This window comes from Bombina bombina, chromosome 1 (genome assembly GCF_027579735.1).
Source record: "Bombina bombina isolate aBomBom1 chromosome 1, aBomBom1.pri, whole genome shotgun sequence".
NCBI lineage: Eukaryota > Metazoa > Chordata > Amphibia > Anura > Bombinatoridae > Bombina > Bombina bombina.
In genome coordinates, this window is record NC_069499.1 from 297329143 (window position 1) to 297341458 (window position 12316).

General features: G+C 38.4%; 1 protein-coding gene across 1 annotated transcript in view; it reads left to right on the top strand.

Annotated features, from left to right (window-relative positions):
- The window catches only part of CCDC14 (coiled-coil domain containing 14), a 142772-nt gene that overhangs the window by 109946 nt on the left and 20510 nt on the right, over positions 1-12316 (top strand). The window contains exon 7 of the mRNA XM_053712123.1: positions 6823-6905. Within this exon, the coding sequence (XP_053568098.1) occupies positions 6823-6905 (83 nt within the window). The remainder of the gene's footprint in view (positions 1-6822; positions 6906-12316) is intronic.

The following is a 12316-nucleotide window of genomic DNA, read 5'->3' on the forward strand; positions in this document are numbered from 1 at the left end:
TCAACTTTCACTGAGAACACTTGTATAAAAAGCAGCAACTTTTTTTTTTTTTTTTTTTGTGTTTTTTTTTGTTTTGTTGTTTTGTTATTTTTCCTTTCTACATGTTGAATTGAAAGGACACTAAAAGCAACACTGTAGCATGTTGGCTAAATTTGGTTGATATAATTACATGTCTTTGTAGATTTATTGTTAAGTTGCTAGGAGTTATATTATATTATTGTTTCAGTGTAAAGGGAAGGAAAGCTAGAGTGGGGAGAGGCGAGGGAAAGTAACTTAGAGGGGGGCTGGTATTGTAGGTAAGGAAATTATATTTCATTAACTTAGAAAATTAATCCTCCCTTCATAGAATAGAGAAAAAATTCTCTAAGTACCTGTGGGATTGCTTGTGTTTTTTTTATTATTTTTTTTTTATTTTTTTCTTTATTATTCCCTCTGGCTTATTTCTATTTTTACTGCATACTGTGTGTCAAGTCCACAAGTGAATTGTATTGAAAATAATCACTAAGTATTGCAGGTAGGGTTCATTTCCCCTTTGTTTCATTTTGTTTCTCCACATTATCTCTTGAGACATTGCCGTCTGCCCATTCTAGATAGAATAAGTACAATAACTAAAAGGTTTAACTAAGCTTAGCGGGTTCAAATAAGACCCAAATTACCCCTTCTTATTGTAATAAAAAGACTAGAGGGGGATCATCAAGTGGAAAACTCAAAGAATTGGATTCAATAAAATCAAAAGCTTGCTTCCCTTCATAGGATTAAAGGAGACAACACGTATATAATCACATAACTTTCACTCATATCACGAAGTTACTGTTCACCAATTTTTCACAATATAAATGAAATAGCTGGGTGGTTAACACCCCATCTGAATTATTTCTTCTTTTCTTTTTTTTCTTTTCCTCACTGACCCCTTTTTCTCATAATACACGAGATCACCTCACTTAAAATTTTCCTCACCTTTCTCACCTTTTCCCTTATTCCCCCCTCCCCTTTTTTTTTTCTCCCCTCCTCTTCTCTTCTTTTCTCACACTCACGTTGCACTCATTCCAAAACTAACTTGCACATGGACAAATATTTGCATGGTCATCCCAAAACACCTCCTTTAACCATGACAGGGAGACAGAGAGAGAAGAAGAATAAACCTCTTTCTGAAACCTTAACAGAAACACAAACACTAACGGTAAACCCTCCAGCTATGCTGGAAACATTTGACATTCAAACTTTGGTTAATAGCATCTCACTAGCCCTAACCCCTAAATTCGAATTCTTGAAAGATGAAATAAAACAGGACATTGCATCCCTATCTAACGAAGTCAAACAATTTGCGCATAGAATCTCTGAAGCAGAACAAAGAATTTCTGACCTTGAGGACCAGAATATATCTAACAAATCTATTCTTCACTCCACAAATAGCTTAATACTAAAAATGCAGAGTAAAATCGAAGACTTAGAGGATAGGTCAAGAAGGAATAATTTAAGGGTTGTTGGGGTCCCAGAGGGAAAAAAATATGAGGATCTAGAGAACTTCATGTCCAACATTCTACCCCGGGTACTCCAAATTCCTGAATCCCACCCCCAGATAATTATTGAAAGGGCACATAGAATAGGATCATTTAACTCAGAGTGAACACAAGACCAAGGCCAATTATCGCAAAAATCTTAAATTTTCAGCACAAGGTCACACTGCTTCAAGCATATCGCAAGCATCAACCCATATTGCTAGACGGAGCAAAAATTATGATATTTCAAGATTACTCTGCAAAAACAGCTTCTAAAAGAAAAGAACTAGCCCCACATTGCACAAAATTCATAAAACAAGGGGCATGGGCCACATTACTATATCCTGCGAAACTGAAAATAGTCATAGAAGGTCATACTCACACCTTTGAATCTGTGCAGGAAGCAGAAAAATTCTATGTTGAAACATATCCTACAGTACTAAGTTAGAACAATGGAAAGGATAGACAGGATTGTGAAACATTGTTCTTTTTTCCTTATTTCTTTTCTCCTCTCTCTCATTTTTCTCCTCTCACGTATTGGTATAATAAAGATAAAGATGACAAAAATCATAGTGAGGGCGGGAGGAGGAGGGAAGGCTAAACTTCCTCTTATAATTTGCCTTACTTGGGTTAATTGGGTAATTGATTTTAAAAAGAAAAAGAAGAATTTCTCGTGTTGGGTCTTTTTATTTATTTATTTATTTTTATTATTTTTTTTCTTTCCTCTTCCTTCCCTCTTTAATGCTGGTTAAATGGACATAAAGAATACTTTTAAACTGATATCTTGGAACATAGGTGGCTTAACATCCCCTATAAAGAGAAAAACAGTGCTATCACACCTAAAGAAAAATAGTACATATATTGCCTTCCTGCAAGAAACCCACTTAAAATCAGAGGAAGTGCTTAAACTTAAAACCACATGGGTTAAAGAAGTATTATTTTCATCTACAACTAAGAGGAAAAGTGGGGTAGCAATCCTCCTAGGGAAGAAACTTGATTATGAAGTCATATATACAGAGACAGACAGAGAGGGAAGGTACCTGATTGTAAAAATCAAAATAATGAAAATATTGTATACACTTTGCAATGTCTATGCCCCTAATGTTTTTAGTCTCCCGTTTTGGGAAAACTTACAAAACAAACTTATGTTACTTATGGAGGGACACCTGATCCTGGGGGGGGATTATAATATGGCACCCAAATATCCACTTGATAGACTGAGACAGAACCCCACCTCTCGAAAAACAAAGAGAGACAACTTAGAATCAAAACTATTCATTAAATTAACTAATAATTTGAAGATTTGTGACATATGGAGGACACAAAATTCGGAAGAAAGGGAGTATACATGTCACTCTCGTGCACATAAGACACTTTCCAGAATAGACCTTTTTTTAATCGATGAAAGACTATGTAAATTTAAAGTTATAGCTGATATTCTTCCAATCACTATATCCGATCATGCCCCAATCTCTCTAGAATTTCAGTCCAACTACCCAAAAGGAGGGAAAAGAGGGTTTAAATTCCCGCAATATTTAAGCACTGATAACAAATTTAAAAACTGGTTGATGGCAAAATTTCGTGATTACGCACAAATTAATCAGGAACATATTTCACAACCAGCACTTTTTTGGGAAACAGCTAAAGCTGTCTTAAGAGGGGAAATACTTGCATATACTATAGCAAGGACTAAAAAGTATAAGAAAAGGGAAGGAGAGCTTCTTAGAGCAGTAACAAATGCATACAATAAGTATATTTACCAGCAAACTCCAGAAACATGGTCCAGATATATCTCTGCGTTAGCACATAGAGATTCTTTTTACCTATATAAAACAACACAAAAGGACCTTAGACTACAGGCCAAGCTATACCATTACGGCAATAAAACAGGCAAACTCCTGGCAAATCTGGTAAAACGAGAGAAAGCATCTCCTGTAATAGAATGTATAATATCAGAAGGTAGGCAACTTAAAACGTCAGCAGAACTTCTTCGAGTATTTGAGGAATATTACAAAATCCTTTATAATGGTAAAATATCTAATCTTACACAGCGTGATGAATTCTGGGAAAAAATCACGCACCCTTCGTTATCGCACGAAATAACAGATTGCTTAAACTCTACTATTACCGAACAAGAAACTCTCACAGCAATTCATAAACTAGCTAATAATAAAGCCCCAGGACCTGACTCCCTCCCGAATGAATTTTACAAGATATTGTCTTCTGAAATAACAAAGCATTTAACCTCTTTATTTAATGATCTCTATCTTAGAGGGGGTACGCCGTCACCAGATTTTGTTGCTTCTAACACAACTCTTATTCTAAAGCCAGGGAAGGACCCGACAAGGAAAGAATCTTATAGACCTATAGCACTTCTGAATACTGATTACAAATTGTTAGCAGCTATTCTGGCAACTAGGTTGCAATCCTTCTTTCCTTCCATTATTCACAAAGATCAATCAGGGTTCATATCAAAACGGAACTCCTCAGCTAAAATCAGGGAATTATTCCTAACAATTGAATACTTTAAGGTAACGGAGGAGATGCGAACCGGGAGGAGAGGGGAGACCCCTGATAAGGCGGTCATTTTTATTGATGCTGAAAAAGCATTTGACTCTGTGCATTATGATCATCTGTCTTATACTTTGGAAAAATTCGGGTTAGGCGGTAATTTTCTTCGTTTTTTTAATAATCTGTACAAAAACGCTGCCACGAAAGTCATAGTAAACGGAGATCTTACTCAGGCCATAAAACTAGAACGGGGAACCAGACAGGGGTGTCCCCTCTCCCCCCTATTATTTGACTTGGCAATTGAACCTTTGGCTATATCAATCCGTCAACAACTGGAAGGAATTAAGGTAAGAAAAAAAGAGATGCGTATGGCACTTTATGCTGACGATGTCTTAATATACCTATCAAATACGGCTAATAATTTACCCAAACTTCTCAAGATAATAGGTCAGTTTGGGTCATTCTCTGGTTATAAGGTGAACACAGCTAAATCAGAGTTAATTTGGATCAAAAAGACAAAAGACTCAGCGATTGAAATTCCTTTTACTATAGTACAAGACGCAGTCAGATACTTGGGTATATGGATATCTTACAACCCGGACGATTGGTATTCTTTAAACATACTTCCAGTACTTAAGACTGTCAAAGAAGTCTTTAAAAATTGGCAGAATCTACCCCTCTCACTGTCAGGTCGTATTGCTTTATACAAAATGACTCTTCTCCCGAAAATACTTTATGTTCTGCAGAATACCCCACTGATTCTTAAAAGGAAAGACATTTTATCATTTAATACAGTCCTGCACTCGTTTATTTGGCAGAATAAGAAGCCAAGAATCTCACTAGCTAAATTATCATTACCCTTAAAACTGGGAGGACTATCTCTTCCTGATTTAAGGAGCTATAATCAAGTATTTTTAGCTCGGATCATAATAGATTGGTTAACTAATAATGATTATATTACGAATTCTGAACTGGATGCCGACATTCTTTATCCAATCGAGTTGAGGGCTATAACACACTGTGATAACAATCTTCTTCCTCTTGATTTAAAAAAAATAAGCTCGATCTGCAACCCAATAAAAATGTGGAAGAGGATGTGTAAACAATTGTCTATCGAATCTAAGGTATCAAGATATAATACACTCTTAAATAACCCACAGTTTCCAGCAGGGATGCAATCGACCCTATTCGCTCAATGGCAGATCCAAGGTTTAAGCCAAGTCCATCAACTAATAGACTTTGAAACTAGATGTGTTAGAACATTTAACTCCTTAAAGGAGGAATTTGGTATCCCTAATAAAAACTTTTTCGCTTATTTACAAGCTAGACATTACGCTACTAAGTTAACAAGTGAGCATGGTTGGGATTGGTCACTTGGGAGTATTGATAATTGGATTCTTTTAGCTAAGAATGGGCTTACTTCAATCTCTTATATTTATCAAACAATAGTCTCACTTAAAGGCACAGAGATATTGGAAAAAATTCGGCATAAATGGGCTGATTTGCTAAGACAAGATTCTCTCACTCTTAGTACACTCTCTCTTTCAATACAAGAGGTTTATCGGGTAACCCTCTCTTCAACTTGGAGGGAATCACACATTAAGATTTTGCACATGTCACATTTTACTCCAAAAAAAGGCGCACAGTGTCAGGCCAGTTTTAATAAGTGTCAAAAATGCCTTCTCCCCTCGGCTAGTTTACTGCACATGTTATGGGAATGCCCGAAAATACGAAATTTCTGGCTCAAGACACAGTATTGGTTAAATACCAGTTTAGGCCTTCCCTCTCTGTCTTTCTCTTCAACAAATGTAGTTTTACTTAATCAGGATGAGAGTTTACCCGCTAAGGAAGCCAAAATTATTAACTTGATTATTTTGGCTGGTAGATATCTAATCCTAAAGAAATGGAAAACAAAAACAATCCCGAGTGAAAAAGAAATTAAAAATTGTTTAAAGAAACAGTGTATTATTGAGCAAGTGGATACTGATTTACAAAATGACGATGATGTAAAGAGATTCTTCTCAAAGTGGTCCATATTTATAAAATCTCTCCCCGATAGTGAAATAGAATATATAATTTATCCGTTCAGAGACACAGAATTAATCTTATTAGGCATTTGGTAATCAGAGGTAACTGTCCCTCCCTCATTCCCCTTTTCTTTTCTTTTTTTCGTTGTTAGTAAATCATAAAGGTGTTAACCTTATCTACCATAGCATGGGCATTTTTGGTTTATATATGTCAAAAAATTGGTTTTGTAATGATCCCCAAGTATGTAAATATAAAGAATATTTTCCCCCTTTTCCCTTTTTCTTTTTTTTGTACCCCAAAATTGAAATATTATTATAAAAAACAATAAAAAGAGATTGTTTAAAAAAAAAAAAAAGGAAGAGGGGAAAAAAAAATTGCATGCTCTGCTCTGTCTTAATCATTAAAGAACAAAAATTGGGTTTAGTGTCCCTTTAATTGGCATAACATCTGGCTGATTTTATAGCGCGGCCGGCTAAACTTGTTTGTTGCACAAATTATCATTAAATTAATTTATATTAAATTATGCATTAAATTTGTGCTTTAGATAGTTTATAAATAAGAGAATGTTATAATATATTACACTGCTTCCATCCCACTACTTCATATTACCACCTGCCTGGCATTTGTTTTGTGGAGAACACTGTAATACCTTCATATATACTATGAGTAACTATGTAATACCTTCATATATGCTATGAGTAACTATATTATGCTATTATGAGTATTATCATTCTTGAAATATAAATGCTTGACTTTTTTTTTTTCTTAAAACAATTCCTCAAAGGCGATTAAGAATATTAAACCAACAGCTCAGAGATCGAGAGAGAGCTGAAAAGGCTTTAAGATCTGATGATCAGGACCTTGAATGTGAGTGACAATTTTGTGTTAAATTATTTGTTATTTAAGGTCATGTATGTTATTTAGAGAAATTATTATAACCAATAACTTCCTGAAGTTTATTGATGCAAGTTAGGAAAATACTTCCTTTACCATAAAGAATGAGGAAGGTAAATGTCTGTGTCCCTAAATATATCTTTACAAGTATAATTGAATAAGTCCTTTTCTTTCTAATGACACGGTGAGTCCACGGATCATCTCTAATTACTATTGGGAATATCACACCCGACCAGCAGGAGAAGCAAAGAGCACCACAGCAAAGCCGCTAAACATCACCTCCCTTCCCTTCAACCCCAGTCATTCTCTTTGCCTACGTTAAAAGCAAAGAGGTGTTAAAGTTTAGGTGTCTGGAAGAAGATTCTTCAATCAAGATTTTATTATTTTAAAGCAGAGCAAGATTGTCCTGCTTCTTCCTGGGGTTTAGCCGTAGGCCATGTCAGTCTCTTTAGTAGAGCAGTGGTGGCTTTTAAGCAAATGGGAACTTGTGGGGTATAATCCTCACTGCACCTCCCAAATAGTATATGCTGCCCTATCTTGAAAGCCTGAGTAAGATTGCTCGGCCTTTCTTTTTTTCCACAGGTCCATGTGAGGGAGAATGCCTCTCAAACCTAGTGAGCTGCCCTGCTGCCAGGCAGATTTCCATTAAGGTAAGTGCTAAATTTAATTTTCTAAAAAGGGAAGAAGATTTTTGGCACTTTTACAGTTAACTCTGTTGGGACGTTATATACATTAATCCTATTATAGGTTAATAGGATAATGTGAGGCAGTTTGTGCAGGCAATGTGGACGAGAGGACTCATTACTTAATAAGGCTCAGTTAGTGTTTTTTCTCTTGTGTGTTCCGGTCAGAGCTATAGCAACTTGGTAGTGTGTTTTACTTGTTGTTACTTGTTGGAGCTTTTCTGAAGCGGCAAGAGAGTTTTGCATGCTTTTTTTTAATCACTTCCTGAGGGCCGGAAGGGTGACATACTTTCGTTGCGGCTCTACATTCTCAGAAGTCTGTGAGATCGGTCGCCTGATACCCGGTGGGAGCAGCTCTGATTAAGTCCGGATCTTTTCTGTTGACTCCGGTAACCAGCAGGGCTTGCTGAGGTGTAGAAGCTGTCTGGGTTTCTCTAGAGCCGCTGCTCTGCTCTTGGAAAATAAAGTTACTTTTAACATTTAAAATGACAGTAACTTTTTTTTTTTTTACATAAATTTCAAATTTAAATAAAGTATTTTATTTTTTGTTTTTTCATTTATTGGGTAAAGATGGCCCAAGAGGCCTTTCAAAATGTTACTTGTACTTTGTGCTAATGTGGAACTACCAATCCCTTTTTGTTCCTCATGTATTGAGAGAACATTGTATTACAGGGATAGACTTTTTGAATCTAAACCAACATTGTCTGGGGAGGATGCTGTTCAGGGGTCTCCTGTTCAAGTTATGCCGCAGCTTTTACCTCAAACCTTATTGTCTATACATGCAGTGCCCTGCGTTTTCCTCTCACACTCCAGTTGGAGTTGCTTTGCAAGACATTGCTACCCACATATCCTCTGCGGTAACTGATGCGCTGTCTGCTTTTCCCATGCTGCAAGGAAAGCGCAAAAGGAAATGTAAAGAATCAGTGAGTAAAGTTTCTGACAAAGTCGTGGCTATGCCGAATGTTCCCTCCCAGAAGTCTGAGGAGGAAGATACTTCAGTAGTATCTGAGGGTGAAATCTCGGATTCAGACAGTGTAATTCCTTCTTCTAAACTGAAGTTGTATCCTTCAGGTTTAAGCTAGAACACCTCTTGTTACTTAGAGGTTTTAGCCACCTTGGACGACTCCAACATGACTGTCGTAGTCAACCCTAAGAAGTTTAGTAAGTTAAACAAATACTTTGACGTTCCTTCCACGGTGGAGGTTTTTCCGGTACCAGACCGGGCTAAAGAGATTATTGTTCAGGAATGGAGAGACCTGGTATCCCTTTTTCTCCATCCCCAATTTTTAAGAAGATGTTTCCAATAGCTGAATCTATCAAGGAGTCTTGGCAGACGGTCCCCAAGGTGGAAGAGGCAATCTGCAATTTGGCTAAGAGAACCACTATTGCCATAGAGGATAGCTGTTCCTTTAAGGATCCTATGGATAAGAAGTTGGAAGGGTTACTTAAAAGGATGAATGTACACCAGGGTTTACAATGGCAATCTGCGCTGTGTATTGCTACCGTCACCAGTGCGGCAGCATAATGGTTTGATGCGTTGTCTGAATCTATTCAGACAAATACTCTCCTTGAGGAGATCCAGGATAGGATCAAGGCTCTTAAGTTGGCCAATTCCTTTATTACGGATGCTTCCCTACAAATTATTAAGTTGGGAGCAAAGATTTCTGGTTTTGCAGTACTGGCCTGCAGAGCCTTATGGTTGAAATCATGGTCTGTGGATGTGTCGTCTAAGCTTTTGGCGATTCCCTACAAGGGTAAGACCTTGTTTGGGCCAGGCTTGGCTGAAATTATTTCAGACATTATGGGAGGTAAGGGTAATTTCCTCGCTCAGGACAAGAGGAATAAGCTGCCATGGACATCATTCCGTTTGCCAGATTCCATCTCAGACCTCTGCAGTTATGCATGCTCAAACAATGGAACGGGGATTATGCGTATCTGTCTCCGGTTTAAATCTGGATCAGGCGACAAGAGATTCTCTTCCTTGGTGGTTATCTCAGGAACATCTCTCCCAGGGAACCTGCTTCCACAGATCTTCCTGGGTGATTGTGACCACGGATGCCAGCCTGTTGGGATAGGGAGCAGTCGCTTGCTAAAGGCTAAAGATATGGACTCGGGAGGAGTCGTTTCTTCCCATAAACATTTTAGAGCTGTGGACACTCTTCAATGCTCTTCTGGCCTGGCCTCAATTAGCCTCATCCCAGTTTATCAGGTTCCAGTCGGACAACATAACATTGGTAAAAAAAAAGTTCTTTGATTTTAACCAATCAGCATGTAACATTAGGTACTTTAGGCTAATGGTAACCTGAGACTACAGCTACGATTACGGCTTTCTGAGCTGAAACATGTCAGCAGTCAGTTCCTAGAGTGCAGTCCATACCGCTCACATCGCCACTCGAGACCCAAGTTTTGTATCCCTTTTGGGATGAATAAGTTTTTACTCTGCAAATAAAATATTTCAACTTCAAATCACCTCATTTTAACTTGTATGGGATAACATAACATTGGTGGCTTACATCAACCATCAGGGGGGAACTCTGAGTTCCTTGGCTGTGACCGAGGTATCTAGAATTATCCAGTTGGCGGATACCCACAACTGCTATCTATCTGCGATCCACATTCCAGGAGTGGACAATTGGGAAGCGTATTTTCTGAGCAGACAGACTTTTCATCCGCGGGAGTGGAACTCCATCCAGAGGTGTTTTCCAACTTGATTCTCAAATGGTGACAGCCGGAGCTGGATCTCATGGCATCTCGACATAATGCAAAGCTCCTGAGCTACGGGTCGAGGTCAAGGGATCTTCAGGCTGTACTGATAGATGCTCTGGTGATCCCTTGGAATTTCAATCTAGCATATCTGTTTCCTCCGTTCGCTCTTCTCCCTCAGGTCATTGCTCGAATCAAGCAGGAGAGGGCATCTGCATACCAGATCCTGCGAGGCCACTCTGGTGCAATGAGAATCACCGGCGTGGCCTCGCAGGATCTGGTATGCAGACCTAGTGGAGATGTCATCTCTTCCACCTTGGAGACTTCCACTGAGGAAAGACCTTCTACTTCAAGGGCCCTTGCTTCATCCAAATCTCATTTCTCTGAAGCTGACTGCTTGGAGATTGAATGCTTAACTTTATCTAAGCGTGGTTTTTGTGAGTCGGTCATTGAGACCATGATTCAGGCTCGTAAGGCTTTTACCAGAAAAATTTACTATAAGATATGGCGTAGATATCTGTATTGGTGTGAATCCAGAGGTTACTATTGGAGTAGAGTTTGGATTCCTAGGATTTTGTCTTTTCTCCAGGAAGGTCTGCAGAAGGGATTATCTGCTAGTACCTTGAAGGGTCAGATTTCTGTCTTATCTATATTGTTGCATAAGCGTCTGGCGGACGTACAATCCTTCTGTCAGGCCTTGGCCTGTGTTCAAATCTGTTACTCCTCCCTGGTTCTTAAAGTTCTTCAGCAGGCTCCGTTGAGCCTATGCATTCTTTAGATATTAAGATGTTATCTTGAAAAGTTTTGTTTCTTGTTGCAATTTCTTCTGCTCGTAGAGTCTCAGAGGTCTCGACGTTGCAGTGTGAATCCCCTTACCTTATTTTTCATTCAGATAAGGTAGTTCTGCTTACTAGGTTAGGTTTCCTCGCTAAAGTGGTTTTGGATAGGAACATTAATCGAGAAATCGTTGTTCCTTCTTTGTGTCCTAACCCCCCTTCTTCTCATAAGGAGCGTCTGTTGCACAACCTAGATGTGGTGCGTGCATTGAAGTACTATTTACAGGCGACAAAAGATTTTCGCCAGTCTTCTGCTTTGTTTGTTGTTTTCTCTGGGAAACGCAAGGGTCAGAAAGCTACGACTACTTCTCTTTCTTTGTGGTTGAAGAGTATAATTTGTTTGGCCTATGAAACTGCTGGACAGCAGCCTCCTGAGAAAATCACGGCTCATTCCACGAATGCTGTTTCCTCTTCCTGGGCATTTAAAAATTAAGCTTCTGTGGAACAGAGTCGCAAGGCTGCAACTTGGTCATCTTTGCACACTTTTTCAAAATTCTATAAATTTGATACTTTAGCCTCGTCGGAGGCTTCTTTTGAGAGAAAGGTTCTTCAAGCAGTGGTGCCTTCTGTTTAGGTTCCCTTTCTTGTCCCTCCCTTATCATTTGTGTCCTCTAGCTTGGGTATTGATTCCCATTAGTAATTAGAGATGATCCGTGGACTCACCGCGTCATTAGAAAGAAAACTAAATTTATGCTTACCTGATAAACTTATTTATTTCTTGACACGGTGAGTCCACAGCCCGCCCTGTTTATTTAGACCGTTTTTGTGTTGTAAACCTCAGGCACCTCTGCCCCTGGTGTTACTTCCTTTCTCTCTTTTTCCTTCGGTCGAATGACTGGGGTTGGAGGGAAGGGAGGTGTGATGCTTAGCGGCTTTGCTGTGGTGCTCTTTGCCTCCTCCTGCTGGCCAGGAGTGATATTCCCAATAGTAATTAGAGATGATCCGTGGACTCACCGTGTCAAGAAATAAATGAATTTACCAGGTAAGCATAAATTTCGTTTTCATATGCAACCAGTCCATGATTATTCAATCAGTGTTTAAAGGGACATTAAACACTAAATAAATGCGAGATAGAATGAAGCATTGAAAGAAAAGATTAGTCTAAGAATAATATGTATATGTATTTTTTAAAGTTTCATCAAGTGTTTATTGACAAATTAAG